Source organism: Ammospiza nelsoni, chromosome 26, assembly GCF_027579445.1.
Source record: "Ammospiza nelsoni isolate bAmmNel1 chromosome 26, bAmmNel1.pri, whole genome shotgun sequence".
Taxonomy (NCBI): Eukaryota; Metazoa; Chordata; class Aves; order Passeriformes; family Passerellidae; genus Ammospiza; species Ammospiza nelsoni.
Window position 1 is genome coordinate 4121297 of NC_080658.1, and position 16456 is coordinate 4137752.

At 50.9% G+C, this 16456-nt stretch overlaps 4 protein-coding genes and 1 pseudogene across 4 annotated transcripts; 2 read left to right on the forward strand and 3 right to left on the reverse strand.

Annotated features, from left to right (window-relative positions):
• Positions 1 to 1964: 1964 nt before the first annotated feature.
• Positions 1965 to 15509, reverse strand: LOC132084123 (feather keratin 1-like). The gene is made up of 2 exons (XM_059489125.1): positions 15432 to 15509; positions 1965 to 2291 (listed from the first exon to the last, which is right to left on the reverse strand). Exons 1-2 carry the CDS (start codon positions 15507 to 15509, stop codon positions 1965 to 1967), a joined length of 405 nt encoding a protein of 134 aa, XP_059345108.1.
• On the forward strand, positions 4793 to 5558 carry LOC132084122 (feather keratin 1-like; annotated as a pseudogene).
• Positions 8603 to 11093, reverse strand: LOC132084321 (feather keratin 1-like). The gene is made up of 3 exons (XM_059489395.1): positions 11056 to 11093; positions 9287 to 9389; positions 8603 to 8920 (listed from the first exon to the last, which is right to left on the reverse strand). The coding sequence occupies exons 1-3, from the start codon at positions 11091 to 11093 to the stop codon at positions 8603 to 8605; spliced, it is 459 nt and encodes a 152-aa protein (XP_059345378.1).
• LOC132084350 (feather keratin 1-like) lies at positions 11500 to 11796 on the forward strand. Its single transcript, XM_059489423.1, has one exon. The coding sequence runs from the start codon at positions 11500 to 11502 to the stop codon at positions 11794 to 11796; it is 297 nt and encodes a 98-aa protein (XP_059345406.1).
• LOC132084351 (feather keratin 1-like) lies at positions 14786 to 15082 on the reverse strand. The gene has a single exon (XM_059489424.1). The coding sequence runs from the start codon at positions 15080 to 15082 to the stop codon at positions 14786 to 14788; it is 297 nt and encodes a 98-aa protein (XP_059345407.1).
• Positions 15510 to 16456: the final 947 nt, after the last annotated feature.

Below are 16456 nucleotides of genomic sequence, written 5' to 3' on the forward strand. Positions count from 1 at the left end.
AATGTCCTTGTTACCTCTTTCACCAGCAAAGTCCTTGTTAATCTTCCCTCATCAGAGTGGTCAGCATCAGGGGGTCAGAGTGACCAGACATGATGTCTTCACTCCTGTTCTTGCCTTGAGTTTATCTCCCCCTCAGTTTTTATTCTACCAGGGCCAAAACGTTGGTGGCACTGCCCGGCTCTGCTTCTGTAGCTGTCTGATCTTCCACACTGAACCATGGGACAGGGTTGGCTGCTACAAAGCCACCATCATGTGGAAGGAGCTGACAGCTGCTCTGTAAGCCAGAAAGAGTGAGCTGAAGAAGAGAAGCTGGTAAGAGTCACCTCTGCCCCTGAAAGGAGTTCTAGCAAGGTCACTGACATGGAAACCAGGGAGAAGAAAAATAAACAGGGGGGCATTGAGTTGGATATTGGTGGAAAACCGTGGTGGAGACCTCCCTGCACCAATGAACATTATGCTGATTTATTGTAGCCAATGAATGGGTATAAACTTTGTGAGAAGGTATAAAAGACAGGATGCTGTTAAAATAAACAGTAAGAAGCCTTCTGAAGTGCATGGTGTTCTTCTGTGTGTTGTGACCATCTCAACAGCAACAACTTCAAATCTGGACTCTCTGGGGATGTGTGTCACCATGCCCACCTGCGTCCTGCAGCAGTTCAGCCATTCCCCTCCCTCAGCTGCTCCTGCACAGCCCTTGGAGACCCTCAGCCCACACCTGATGCCTCTCCCTGCCTCCCTGTCCCCAGAAACTGTCCCAGAAAAGTTGCATTCTGGAAATCCACAATATCAGAACAGCCCAGGAGAAGAAAGGACTGAGAGCAGACCTTTAAGGAAGGCATGGGGACACTGGAGATTGAAAAGTGGACATGAGTCAGCAATGTGTGTTTGCAGCTCAGAAATTCCATCAGATCCAGGGCTGCACAAACAGAAACATGGCCAGAGGGTAAAGGAGGAGATTCTTCACTTTATCTGCTCTTCTTAAACCCAACCTGGAACCCTGAATCCAGTCATGAGTCCCTAGTCCAAAGTAGGCATGGACCTGTTAGAGCAGCTCCAGACAAGGGCTGCAGAGATGATCACATGGATGCGTTGTCCCTACCATGGAGAAAGGCTGAGGCACTTGAGTTTTTCAGGCAGGAGAAGAGCAGGCTCTGGGGACACCTTTTGATATGTAAAGGGGATGAATGAAGAAGTTCAGAGAGATATTTTCTCAAAACATGCAATAATTGGACGAAGAGAAGAGTTTGAAACTGAAATAGGATAAATACAAAAGGGACATGAAGAAGAATTTTATTGTGATGAGTGGGACAAGACACTGGGAAATGTTGCCTAAAGAATGATGGGGTGTCCCAACTTGGGAAGGGTTCAAGGACAGGTTTGCTCCAACCTTATGTGATGCAGTGAAGGATGTTTGTGTCATAGCAAAAGAGTTGGACTGCATAAACTTTAATGGTCTCTTCCACTCAGCCCCATTATGTGATCCCATGAAAAGAGGGGTCTGTGAGAAGGCAGCCCAATGCCCTCTGTCCCTCCCTTTCAGAAACCTTTCAGACCCAAAGGATCTGCTGGAGTCTGATGGGAATCTAGTACCTCTGTCTGGGCAGTAACAAATTCACTGCTGAGTATTTGTATCACAGTGCTGAGCTGAAAAAGGAAAAGAAGTGCAAAGTGGAGATAAAAAACAAGAGGTTTGTCTCTGGAAAATGTAGAGAAATGCTATCCTCATCCAAAGAGGCAGAGAAACTCAGAACCCAGAGGGTCCCTCAGTGCACACTGAGCACTCACAATGCCAGCCTGAGCTGACAGACAGTCCAAAACCAGCCCCAACAACACCCCCCAGAAACACCCCTGGGGCAACAACTCTGCCTTGGGCAAAGGATGACACAGAGGCACAGGCTGGGATGCAGCAGAATTTAATGAGCCAAAATAGGGAAAAGAGGGGGATCCAGGTGGAGGTAGCAGCTTCAGCAGGGGAGGCTCCTGGTGCCACAGAGGCCACTGCCCAGGCCAGAGAGGCCAAAGCCCCCAGAGCTGATGGGCACTCCCTGAGAGCTGAGGATGTTGCCAACAGCAGCAGAGCTGGAGGATCCCACGGCAGTGTTCTGGGGGAAGGAGCTGAGGATGGGCCCAGGCAGGGTCACCACCACGGGCGAGGGCTGGATGAACACGGTGGAGTCCTGGCACTGCCTGACACAGGGCTCATTGCAGCTGCTGCCCAGCGGGGTGGGCCCACAGGGCTGGCAGGGCTGGCACCGCGGGTAGCAGGACATGGCTTGGGGCTGCAGGTGCACCTGGGAGAGAAGGAACAGAGGAGCAGAACATGAGGTGAGTTTGAAGAGCAGCCTCACCACACTGGGAGAGAGATCCTTTCTCTCAGCGCCTATGAGTACCACCAAGAAGGCCAAAGCCAGGGATGACCCCCCTTCCAACCTACAGCTCAGGAGACACCTAAGTCTACATCCAGCCTTTCTCCACAACACATCTCCCCTCTCCCATGGTGAGCAGCCTCAAGACACAACCCAGAACAAGGACAGAGATATCTGATCAAAAATACCAAGAATTACAAGGTCAAAGAGAAAGGGAAAGAGCACAAGGAGAAGCCAGAGGAAGACAAGAAAGGGCTCAAAACTCACCTTGTTCCCAACAAGATGGAGCTGAAGCAGTGGATGGCAGAGTGAGGAGAAGGTGCTGCTTTTATACTGCTCCTGCACCGCCCCAGGCCCACAGACACTGCACAGGGGCACTCATTTTCCTACACACTCATCTCCCAAGCACACTGTCCTCCCAAATGCCCCAGGTGGTGTTTTGGTTTCTGTCAACGCTGCCATTTCATTTCCCCATTGCTGACATGGCCATTAGGCCACAGAGCATCTTTTGAAGTGTTGAGATGAGAGGCCTGAGGCTTTCCCGAGCACCATCACGTCAGCACAGGCAGAAGATGGGCCCCCATGTGCTCCAGAGGGCTGTGGGCAAATGTGTGGGGAGTGTTTTTACAAACCCCTGTGAGGAAACACAGGTCTTCCTGTGATACGACACACACATGGTCGTGTCTTCCCACCAAAGCAATCCCCTCCTGAGCACCTGAAGTCTTCCCTCAGTGTGGGTGTGCTGCCTCCCTCTCCCTCCCTGCTGCCTCCCTGCTCAGGCCTCACTGGGCATTGCCTCTCTGGGCAAGTTTGGTGCATTGCTGGTTTCAAATGTCTTTGCCAAGGAAATCTTCTCCTTCAGGGAAGACATCTCCTGGTTTATTTGAGAGAGTTTGTCTCCTCTCACTGCCATCTCTGGGGGACCCCAACCTGTGCTGTCACCGGGCTTGTGGAAGGAGAGCACTGTCCTGTCAAAAACCCTTTGATCACCCAACAAATCCTGTGGGCTCAGGTTCCTCTGCTCTCAGCATCTGAGAGATATGTTGGCTGTTGGAACATCACTCTCCCCTTCTCCTCACCCCATGATGCATTTTGGCTGCACCCTGACCTGGGGAGCACACAAAATCCTCCCCAGTTTTTTAAAACTCAGTGCTGAGAACACTCCAGTGCTGCCAAGCTGGTCAGGCTGAAGGCAATGGCTTTTGGGGTTGCCTGCTAGGGCGTGGGGATAGACCAGTACTTGAAGATGGTCTTCCTGGAAAAGAAGTGGAGTTACCCAAAGGATTGAGGCCTGGCAGGATCCTGAGGCCTGGCAGGACCCTGAGGCCTGGCAGGATCCTGCAGTGCCACATCCCTGGGGATGCTCAGGGAGGGGATGCACTCAGAAAAGCCCTGGCTACAAAACCAGCTCTCAAAATACACCAAGGACTGATGCACAGCCCTGCTCTGCAGACATGGAGGCAGCTGGGGTGTGCCCCAGAGGGCAAGAGAATGCCTTCAGTAGGCAAATTTCCAGGGAGAGACTCTCCCTACCAGTGGCAAGTCATGCTCTAATTTTGGGTTGGCTGTGTGTCAGCCTTTTGGTGTGAGGCCAAGCTAGGAGAGTGTGATGTCTGCAGGGCTGTCCAAGGCAGGGCTGAGTCTCCCTCCAGCAAGGGCAGGTCCATCCTGGCCCAGGGAAAAGGGATGCTTGGCAGCTCCCTCACAGGTCAGGGATTCTTGCAGGACGAACAATGTGTATTGAAAAAGTGGCCTGTGCTTGTGTGTCCTGCAGATTATGGCACAAAATGTGCAGGAAATTGCCAAAGATCCCTCTGACACAAAGGACAGTGAGGCCCAATCCTAAAGGGGTTCTTCAGGAATAACAAGATTAAGGAGGGCAACAATCTCCTACCACAAGCCTATGTACAGCACAGGTTGGGCTCCCCCAGAGATGGCAGTGAGGGGAGACAACTCTACCAAATAAACCAGGAGATGTCTTCCCTGAAGGAGAAGATTTCCTTGGGCAAAGCCATTTGAAACCAGCAATGCACCAAACTTGCCCAGTGAGGCCTGAGCAGGGAGGGAGAGGGAGGCAGCACAAACACATTGAGGGAAGACTTCAGGTGCTCAGGAGGGGATTGCTTTGGTGGGAAGACACGACCATGTTTCCTCACAGGGGTTTGTAAAAACACTCCCCACACATTTGCCCACAGCCCTCTGGAGCACATGGGGGCCCATCTTCTGCCTGTGCTGATGTGATGGTGCTCGGGAAAGCCTCAGGCCTCTCATGGCAACACTTCAAAAGATGCTCTGTGGCCTAATGCCATGTCAGCAATGGGGAAATGAAATGGCAGCGTTGACAGAAACCAAAGCACAGCCTGGGGCATTTGGGAGGACAGTGTGCTTGGGAGATGAGTGTGTAGGAAAATGAGTGCCCCTGTACAATGCCTGTGGGCCTGGGGCGGTGCAGGAGCAGTATAAAAGCAGCACCTTCTCCTCACTCTGCCATCCACTGCTTCAGCTCCATCTTGTTGGGAACAAGGTGAGTTTTGAGCCCTTTCTTGTCTTCCTCTGGCTTCTCCTTGTGCTTTTTCTCCTACCCTTTCTCTTCCACCTTGTAATTCTCTGGGATTTCTGATCAGATATGTTTGCCCTTGTTCCCTGTTGTGTCTTGAGGCTGTGTGGGAGAGGGGACATATGTTGTGGAGCAATCCTGGACGTAGACTTAGGTGTCTCCTGAGCTGTGGGTTGGGAGGATGGTCCCTGGCTTTGGCCTTCTTGGTGGTGCTCACAAGGGCTGAGAGAAAGGATCTCCCTCCTGGTGTGGTGAGGCTGCTCTTCAAACTCACCTCATGTTCTGCTCCTCTGTTCCTTCTCTCCCAGGTGCACCTGCAGCCCCAAGCCATGTCCTGCTACCCGCGGTGCCAGCCCTGCCAGCCCTGTGGGCCCACCCCGCTGGGCAGCAGCTGCAATGAGCCCTGTGTCAGGCAGTGCCAGGACTCCACCGTGTTCATCCAGCCCTCGCCCGTGGTGGTGACCCTGCCTGGGCCCATCCTCAGCTCCTTCCCCCAGAACACCGCCGTGGGATCCTCCAGCTCTGCTGCTGTTGGCAACATCCTCAGCTCTCAGGGAGTGCCCATCAGCTCTGGGGGCTTTGGCCTCTCTGGCCTGGGCAGTGGCCTCTGTGGCACCAGGAGCCTCCCCTGCTGAAGCTGCTGAAAGCTTCCTTCCCTGGGGAAGGAACCCAGGAACTCCCAGGATGGAACCAGCCCAGGGATAGAGCGACAGTGCTCTGTCTACCACTCTGAGTGACTTCTTGTGCTCCTCAGGGCTGTGAGTCCCACTCAGCTATCCTGACCTGCTGGCCCTGCTCCCTCTCTGCATTAGGCAGGTGGAACTTGCTGAGATCTCTGCTACAGCCATGTGATGGAAATTCTGAGCTGACCCTGCTGTTCTCTTCACTGGGGCCTCCACTCAGAGTGACCTTGTTCTCATCTTTTGACTCATTAAATTTCTGTTGCATCCCAGCTTGTTCTCTGTGTCATCTTTTCCCTGTTTTTGGTCTCCCCAGATTCCCTGGGAGGGAGGTGTTGCTCAGGAATGGCTCTGTGTGACAGATTTAGGAGTTGTTTCAATTCCTTTTAGGACAGGAGAGTTAAATCTCCTATATCATGGTATTGCTGCTTTATATCCTTCTTGATATGTCTGGAGCTGGTAGAATGAACCAAACCTCTTCACTGGCCCTGTCTACTCCAAGGATGATTTTCTGTGTCCTGCAGCAGTTCAGCTCTCCCTCAGCTGCTTCTGGACAGCACTTTGAGTCACTCAGCCCACACCTGCTGCCTCTTTTCCTTCCCAATGTCTTTTCCTGCCACCATCTCTCCAAAAACTTTCCTAGGAAGCCCTGGGCAGAGACATTGAACGAGCAGGGCAAAGAGGACAAGCACTGCCTGTGGGTCTGTGTGGTGTTACGAGCAGCACTAAGCACTGAGCAGTGGCTTTTATGATCTGCTGACCCAGTGGGAAGGGGGAGAATGGGAAAAGCAAGAGAGTGACACACCCTGGTGTCAAGATCACGACATTCTATGAAGGAATGGGAGAAAAAAGAGAAAACCAAGTGGTTCCAAGTCAATGAATCTTGTGGCAGCAGCAGACCAACGCCAAGTGTCTGAAGAATGGCCAAACTGGGAACACTGTTCACAGATTTATTACTAAGCATGATATCATTTGTGCCCAGTGCTGTGGTGGAATCACCACCCTTGGAGGGATTTAAAAGATATTTAGTTGTGACACTTGGGGACATGGTTTAGTGTTGGGCTTGGAAGAGCTGGGTTAATGGTTGGACCTCTTAATCTTAAAGGTCTTGTCTAAATAAATACTTAAGTGATTCTGTGATTCTACATGACCTGGAACAGCCCTTTGGTCAGTTGAGGTCCTTTGTCCTTCTGCAGAATGAGCACCAAGGCCAGGAGGGAGGTGTGGGCAAAGCTGGATCTGATGGTCAGGGGATCAGTTGGGGAGTCATGGCTTCCTTCCTCACCTGCAAGTTACAGTGAAAGATTTTCAAGAGAATTTTGGGAGTATCCAAGGATTTATACTCACGGGTTCAATGTCCAAGTGGAAACCAGTGATGAGTGGTGTACAGCAAGGATCAATACAGGGACCAATATTTGTTAATATGGTCATCAATAACATAGATAGTGGGACTGAGTGGACACTCAACAAGTGAATGACACCAAGATGAGGCTTGAGGAAAGTGTTTCAATCCAGAGGGATCTTGGCAGATTTGAGAATGGCACCATGTGAAACTCAGGAACTTCACCAAAGCCAGCACTGGATGAGAAACAATTTAGATCAGCCCTGCAGAGAAGGAACCAGAAATCATGGAGGTAGAAAATTTTGATATGACCCAGCAATGTGTTTTTCACATCCAGAAATTCAATCATGTCTTGGTCTGCACAAACAGAAACACAGGCAGCAGGTCAGCTCTTGTTAGACCCTTCCTGGAACCCTGAATCCAGTCTGGCATGAACCTGTTATAGCAGCACCAGACAAGGGCTGCAGAAATGATCACACAGATGCATTGCCCCTACCATAGAAAAAGGCTGAAGGACTTGAGTTTTTTCAGGCAGGCTCTGGGGAGACCTTATTGAAGCATTTCAATATATAAAGGGGAGGGAAAAGGAAGCTGGAGAGAGATATTACATCAAGGCCTGCAGTGACTGGACAAGAAGCAACACTTTTAGACAGAAATAGGGTAGATGTAGGAGGGACAAAAGGAAGGAGTTAATGATGTGGTGGGAAATGGAAAATGGCATGTCCCATCATGGGAAGTGTTCAGGATGAGTTTTAGTGGAATTTTGAGTGACTGGTACAGTCACAGTTCTGTTAGGAAGGGTTTTCCTGGCAGCTGATGGGAAGCTGGAAGCTGTGTCCTTGCAGCAACACATCCACTGCTTGGTACCTCCAATGCAGTGCTGAGCTGACTGAGAGACAATGAGAAAGTGTGTGAAGTACAAGTTAGCCACTGAACTCCTTACAGAAATTCCATTCTGATGCAAAGAGGCAGAGAAAGTCAGAACCCAGAGGGTCACTCAGTGCACACTGAGCACTCAGGAAAAGCTTTGGGGTGATGTAATTGTGGTCTTGCAGTACCTGAAGGAAATCTGCAGTCAAGATGGAGAAAGATTATTTACAAGAATATGTAGTGACAGGACAAGGGGAATGCTTTCACACTGACAGAGAGTAAATTTAGACTGTATATCAAAAAGTAATCCTTTATTACAAGGGTGGGCAGGCCCTAGCATAGGGTGCCCAGGGAAGATGTGGCTGCCCCTGGATCCCTGGAGGTGTTCAAGGCCAGGCTGAGATGGGGCTTGGAGCAATCTGAGATAGTGTAAGGTGTCCATACCCATGACAATGGAAGGAACTGGATGAGCTTAAGGTTCTTTCCAACCCAATCCATTCTGGGACTGTATCATTCTTTTCAGATCCATTGAGACAGGAAAATCAGAACCCAGAGGGTCACTCAGTGCACACTGAGCACTCCCAATGCCAGCCTGTGTTCACAGCCAGTGCAAAAGCAGCACCAACAACAGCCCCCAGAAACACCCCTGGGGCAACATCTCTGCCTTGGGAGAGTGTCTGCAGGGCAAAGGATGACACAGAGGCACAGGCTGGGATGCAGCAGAATTTAATGAGCCAAAATAGGGAAAAGAGGGGGATCCAGAAGGAGACTCCCACGTGGAGCAGCTTCAGCAGGGGAGGCCACAGATGCCACTGCCCAGACCAGAGAGGCCAAAGCCCCCAGAGCTGATGGGCACTCCCTGAGAGCTGAGGATGCTGCCAACAGCAGCAGAGCTGGAGGATCCCACGGCGGTGTTCTGGGGGAAGGAGCTGAGGATGGGCCCAGGCAGGGTCACCACCACGGGCGAGGGCTGGATGAACACGGTGGAGTCCTGGCACTGCCTGACACAGGGCTCATTGCAGCTGCTGCCCAGCGGGGTGGGCCCACAGGGCTGGCAGGGCTGGCACCGCGGGTAGCAGGACATGGCTTGGGGCTGCAGGTGCACCTGGGAGAGACAGCAAGAAAAAGTCATGAGGGGTGTTTGAAAAGCATCCATCACCACACCATGCAGCTTCACTGTCAAGCCAAGATGGGAACAAGAGCTGGAGGTGTTGTACTGATGCCCACAGGTTTCTTCTTCCATTTAGCCAGAGAAGTTCCCTGCCAAGAGCAACCAAGCCCAGGGTAACCCCACCTATCCCATCACTCACTTCAGCCAAGTCCCAAACTCTCCCTGTGCACACTTTCTGTGCTGTCCCTCTCCCACCATAAGCAGCCCTATGACCTGGCATAGAACAAAGGGGCTGGTATGTCCAGAAAAAAGAAAGAAGGAGAATAAAAGGAGTGAGAGGAGAAAAGTCTTCAAACTCACCTTGTTCTCAACGAGATGGAGACAAGCGGAGTGGATGTGAGAGTGAGGAGAAGGTGCTGCTTTTATACTGCTCCTGCACTGCCCCAGGCCCACAGGCACTGCACTAGGGCAGTAATTTTCCTACACACTCATCACCAAAGCAAAATATCCTCCCTAACGCCACAGGTGGTTCTTTTGTGCCTGTCAACGCTGCCATTTCATTTCCTCATTGCTGACATTCCTGCTCTGCCTTGCATGATCCTTTCATGCGCCACAGTGAGAAGATACCCCATGAAGAGTCATGCCAGTGAGTGCAGAGGTACAGGAGGGCTCCTGGGCATGCAGATGTTGGCTTGGGACAGTGAAGTGCTGTTAGTAATTGCAGTGGGTGAGCTCCAAGTCAAGGATAGCCTGAGGAAAGCCAACCCAAACCAGCAGAGGGTAGAAGGGATGCACAGGCCTCATCTACATGGCCTGAGGCTTCCCTCAGGTTGTGGTGGGGGGCTCTCCTGAATGCTTTACAGAGTTAAAGGTTTGTAGAAAACATCTCCCCAGCATCTGGGACACATCCCTGGGTTTCACATGACACAACTTCTCCTGCCATTAGTGCTTTTTCATGCTTCCTTTCCCCTGAGCCAAAGGCTTCCTCAGCCTGGAGCACAAATCAGCACCCCTGGAGAAGCTGAAACACACCCAGCTCCTGAGTGAGAGCTGGAAGGACCCTGTGGTACCACATGCCTGAGGATGCTCAGGGAGGGGACAAGTTCAGAAGGACCCAGCTCTCAAACCACATCAAGCAGGGCTGCACTTCCCTGCCCTGCAGACATGGAGGCAGCTGGGCAGCGTCCCAGGAGGGCAAGAGAATGCCTTCAGTAGGCAAATTTCCAGGGACAGACTCTCTCTACCTGTGGGGAGTCACAGCCTAATTTTGGGTTGGCTGTGTGTCAGCCTTTTGGTGTGATGTGTGCAGCCCATGAGCCAACAGTGCTGAATTCCCCTCCAGCAAGGGCAGCTCCATCCACACCTCAGCAAAACCATCTCCAGTCACTGAGCTACTTCTTGTACAGAGCTCCAGGCAGCTCAAACAGAAATTGTCCTCAGCATGAACTTGTTACCATCACTCCCACAGCTCAGGGGGCTCTCAGGACAATTAGCTTGGTTTGGAAAAGCATCCTTGGCTAGTATGGGGCCAAAGTGTATGGTGATGTGGGGAAAATGGGAAGAACATGGTATTTTCTGAACCTCCACACACTCCTGTGAGAGTGAAAAGGGACACAACTCCATGAGACATCTCAAGGAATCCTGATGTTCAGGAAACCAAAGTTATTTTCCCTCACAACTGCTGGTGGCACACACTGGTAACCCCACAATGCAGCTATGAGAGGGGACGACCTTGCTAAACAAACTGCCACAAGAGGAGAGGACAGGCTTGGTGGGAGGGGATGTTCAGCCGCCTGCAAAGAGGGTAGAAAACAACCAGAACATATTTCCCAAATAGGTGTCAACTGCACAGACCCCTCCAGCACATGCAACTCATCTTCTGCACGTCCTGATGTGTCACTGCCCAGAAAACCCTTGGGTCTTTCATCTCAGTGCTTGAAATAATCCTTGGAGGCCTGTTGGTTACATCAGAAATGAGGAAATTAAATGGCAGCGTTGATGGAAACAAAAGCACAACCTGTGGCATCAGGGAGGATATTTTGCTTGGGAGGTGGGTCTGAAAGAAAATTACTGCCCTTGTGCAGTGACTAAGGGCCTGGGGCAGTGCAGGAGCAGTATAAAAGCAGCACCTTCTCCTCACTCTCACATCCACTCCGATTGTCTCCATCTCGTTGAGAACAAGGTGAGTTTGAAGACTTTTTCTCCTCTCACTCTTTCTATTCTCCCTCCTTCTGTTTTCTGCACATACCTGCCCCTTTTGTTTTATGCCAGGTCATAGGGCTGCTTACTCTGGGAGAGAGACAGGAACAGAAAGTGAGCACAGGGGAGAGTTTGGGACTTGGCTGAAGTGAGTGATGGGATAGGTGGGGTTACCCTGGGCTTGGTTGCTCTTGGCAGGGAACTTCTTCGACTAAATGAAAGAGAAGCCTGTGGGCATCAGTACAACACCTCCAGCTCTTGTTCCCATCTTGGCTTGACAGTGAAGCTGCATGGTGTGGTGACGGGCTGCTCTTCAAAAACCCCTCATGACTTTTTCTTGCTGTCTCTCCCAGGTGCACCTGCAGCCCCAAGCCATGTCCTGCTACCCGCGGTGCCAGCCCTGCCAGCCCTGTGGGCCCACCCCGCTGGGCAGCAGCTGCAATGAGCCCTGTGTCAGGCAGTGCCAGGACTCCACCGTGTTCATCCAGCCCTCGCCCGTGGTGGTGACCCTGCCTGGGCCCATCCTCAGCTCCTTCCCCCAGAACACCGCCGTGGGATCCTCCAGCTCTGCTGCTGTTGGCAGCATCCTCAGCTCTCAGGGAGTGCCCATCAGCTCTGGGGGCTTTGGCCTCTCTGGTCTGGGCAGTGGCATCTGTGGCCTCCCCTGCTGAAGCTGCTCCACGTGGGAGTCTCCTTCTGGATCCCCCTCTTTTCCCTATTTTGGCTCATTAAATTCTGCTGCATCCCAGCCTGTGCCTCTGTGTCATCCTTTGCCCTGCAGACACTCTCCCAAGGCAGAGATGTTGCCCCAGGGGTGTTTCTGGGGGTGTTGTTGGTGCTGCTTTTGCACTGGCTGTGAACACAGGCTGGCATTGGAGTGCTCAGTGTGCACTGAGTGACCCTCTGGGTTCTGAGTTTCCCTGTCTCCATAGATCTGAAAAGAATGATACAGTCCCAGAATGGATTGGGTTGGAAAGAACCTTAAGCTCATCCAGTTCCTTCCCCTGTCATGGGTATGGACAGCTTCCTCTGTCTCAGATTGCTCCAAGCCCCATCTCAGCCTGGCCTTGAACACCTCCAGGGATCCAGGGGCAGCCACAGCTTCCCTGGGCACCCTTGTAATAAAGGAATGCTTCTTGATATACAGTCTAAATTTACTCTCTGTCAGTGTGAAGGCATTCCCCTTGTCCTGTCACTATATATTCTTTTAAACAATCTCTCCACATCTTGACTGTAAATTCCCTTCAGGTACTGCAAGGCCACAATTACATCACCCCAAAGCTTTTCCTCTCCAGCAGCCCCAATTCTCCCAGCCTTTCCTCACAGCAGAGCTGCTCCATCCCTCTGATAATCTCAGATTCCTCTGGACTCACTCCAACAGCTCCATATCCTTCCTGTGCTGGGACTCTTGAGTTGGAGGCAGCTCTGCAGTTGGGGTCTCACCTGAGCATGGCAGAATCCCCTTCCTTGTCCTGCTGCCCAAGCTGGTTTGGATGCCAGAGCACAGTTCTGGTTTGTGGCAGGCCTATCACCCCACAGGCACCCCAAAGTTCTTCTTGGTAGAATAGAATAGAATAGAATAGAATAGAATAGAATAGAATAGAATAGAATAGAATAGAATAGAATAGAATAGAATAGAATAGAATAGAATAACCCTAGAACATCATAAAATTACCCGGCATGGTCCAGGGACAACCATGCACCTCTGTCCTCTTTAAGCTGAATGTTTGACACAAGTACTCTGCAATGAATGTGTTACTGACAAGACAAAGGACCAGCTTCCCATCAGACTCCAGGAGGTCCCATCCTAACCACAGGATTCCCAAAAGGAGGGACACAGTGCAGTGGGCTGCCTTCTCACAGACCTGTGTTCCCATGGAATCACAGATTGGGTTTGGTTGCGTTGCCCAAAAAATCAGATTTGCGACCCACTCCACAACAGCTGAATAATCACGCACTCAGCAGAGACATTATTTATGTCAGAGTTGCACAAGCCTGGATGCTTGGTAGAACTCCCCAAATCAAGCATACCCACCAGACTTTTCATAACATTATTTGTACTCAGAAATTCAGAATTAGAAACTTTCCAAGTACAGCTCTGTATTGGGAGTTCCATACAAGTGACACAACCCCAGCTCAATTCTACACATGCTCAGAGGAAGGCTCTTCACAAGGGTCTTTTTGACCTGTAGCTGTGACTTTCAGTATTGCAAAGAACATAATTCAGCTATAGGATACATGGACCTTGAATATTCTGCCAGGTTAGCAATGTATACATAGGCACACATCAACATCTTGATTCACTGCATCCTTAAAAACTTCTTTTTCTGCTGATGTCCCTGAGTAAGAGATGCTAACTGCAATCTGCTCCACTACCACACATCTTTATTTATTACTGTTGTGGTTTAGGGATGGTATTCTCCAGTTTAGTGGTCTTGCTAAAAAAAAAAATCCACACCAACACTGGCTTCCCCTTCCCTTCCAGCTGGAAACACAAAAGTCAAAGATCAAAGACTGAGATAAGAACAATTTATTGGAAACAGCAATGAGACAAGAATATAAACAGTAACAGCTACAATATTAATACCAAAAGCTATGAGACTAAGAAATTCTTTACAGTAAAGTGAAACAATTTCAGATGGTTTCACCCTCCACCAGGGTTTTTCCCTCTGGGAGGAACAGCCTTCTTCCTGGAAGCAAGACAGAATAAATATGGAAAGGACATGAGCTGGAATGATAACATGGAGGTGTTGCCCGTGTCCCCTCCTGGGGCCCCTCACCTGGGCCAAACCATAACAATTACATCTTTATGGCTTGTTATTCCCAGATGTCCTTGACTAGGGGAGGCAGCTGCTGCCTGTTTCACTGGTTAGGGCTCCTTTTTACTGAATTAGGCTGGAAAGTACAGGAAAATCTTTGTCGTGGTTCAACAATGGTATTCTCCAATTTAATGATCCAAATAAAGCCATGTGCTGCTCTCAACCCTTCCTCTCCATCTGTGGAGGAGAATAGTAGGCACAAAAAGCAAAGATCACAGGCTTAGATAAGTACAATTTACTGGAAGCAGCAATTAGATGTCAGTAGAGAAAATTAGAAAATGGAGTTAACCATTGCATCATTAAGAATATTTAAATTTTGCCTGTGTTAACACGCTATGAACAACCATCTCCCACAATCCCTTCCCACATCCAGCCCTGAGCAACACCTCTCTTTTTGAGCATGTTGGGAGAGGATCTGCAGGGGAATAAATGAGAGGGAGACATGGACTGCAATGCAAAAGAACTTTAATGAGTCAAAACAGGAAAATTGGGTCAATCCAAGGTGAGGTGACAATGCAGAGAGCACCAGGGGCAAACAACAATCTGTTGTGTTTTCCAAGCAGGTGCCCACAAAGGAGTGCAGAGCCTGCAGGTGCTCCCCAGGATGGCTGTGTGGGACTCACAGCCCCAGGGAGCAGAAGGGAACAGGGACACAGGAGGGAAAGGAGAGAGTGGCAGGGGACAGAGGCAGGGCTGGGCTGTGCTTGCCAAGAGCCCAGGCTGGCCCTGTCTCTCTGCAAGGGCTGCAGGGCTTGCTCAGCCCCTCAGGAAGCACCAAGGCGATGCTGCGTGCCCAGGGCGGCTCCATCCTGGCACTGCCTGGGTTCCTTCCCCAGCAGCTTCAGCAGGGGAGGCCACAGATGCCACTGCCCAGGCCAGAGAGGCCAAAGCCCCCAGAGCTGATGGGCACTCCCTGAGAGCTGAGGATGCTGCCAACAGCAGCAGAGCTGGAGGATCCCACGGCGGTGTTCTGGGGGAAGGAGCTGAGGATGGGCCCAGGCAGGGTCACCACCACGGGCGAGGGCTGGATGAACACGGTGGAGTCCTGGCACTGCCTGACACAGGGCTCATTGCAGCTGCTGCCCAGCGGGGTGGGCCCACAGGGCTGGCAGGGCTGGCACCGCGGGTAGCAGGACATGGCTTGGGGCTGCAGGTGCACCTGGGAGAGAGCAGAGAGAAATAAATCACAAGGAGTGGGTAAGGATCCAACTGTTACCTCATCATGAGAGAGCCAAGGCATGAGCTGGGAATGAGAGCTGAAGGCTGTTTGAGGAGGCACATGGGCTCTTCCCCTCAAGCCCAGGGATGTCCCCAACCAGCCCAAAACTGGGGCAATACTTCTGCCAAGACCCAGCAGTCACACACCTCCCACTCCTTTCCTCCTCTCACAAAGAGCATCTGCAAGATCTCACACGGGACAAAGTCACAGGTATGTGCAAGAAATCCCAGAGAAGAAGGAGAAAATGGAAAATAGGCTTCAAACTCACCTTGTTCCAAGGAGATGGAGGTGAGTGGAGTGAATGTGAGAATGGGAAGAAGAGCCTCCTTTTATACAGATCCTGCATTGCCCCAGGCCCATAATCCTGCACAAGGGTGGTAATTTTTGAACAGACTCATCTTCAAAGGAAAATATCCCTTATAGGGGCAGCGATTCACATTTTGTTTCCATCAAGGCTGCCATTTCATTTCCTCATTTCCAGCATTCCTGCCCTGCATTGCAGGATCCTTTCATGTTCTGTGATGAGAAGCAAAGGATATCCCAGGCAGAGCCATGTCAGCAAGGGCACATGACCCAAGTGCTGGATGAAGGCTGGGAATGTTGGTTTAGGGCAATGAAAAGCAACTCTTTGCAGTACCCCTTGCAGGAAGAGTCCTTGTCTCACACTGCACATGTCAGAGGGCATCCAAATAATCTGCTTTTTATGGACATTTCACTTGCTTCTCTCTGTTCTCTGCAAGGGTCATGAGCTGCAGCATGTCCAGGCAGCCAGGCTGTGCCAATGTTTCAGCTCTCTTCCCCTTGATGCCGTTTGCTCTGGAGGGGATGTTTGCCAGGCTTTAGGAAAGCCAAAGCCCACCTGGACATGAATCAGGAGAGCACATGGAGGGGCAATAAGAAGGTCTTCTCCAGACAGGCCATCAGTAAATGGGAGCCCTAGACACAAGCAGCCCCAGGATTCACCAGGGCAGCTTCCCTGAGGGCAGGGGGTACAGGAAAGGTGAAAATTCTCAAAGGTTCATGTCCTTGGTCTTTACCATCAGGAATTGCTGTCAGGAACTGAAGTTCCTGGTGCTGATTGGAACAACTGGAACAGAAAAAATTTCCCCAAGCAGAACAGAATCCAATGGGGGAACATCCAAACACACTGGTCTGAAATGAGTGTGTGTGAACTGATGTTATGTGTTCACTGGTACAAAGCCTTTCTCAACTCTCTTTGAAAGTCACAGCAACCATGGAACACACTTGAGAGCTGGAAGAAAGCCAGTGAGTGTCTTGTCTTCAAGAGAGGCA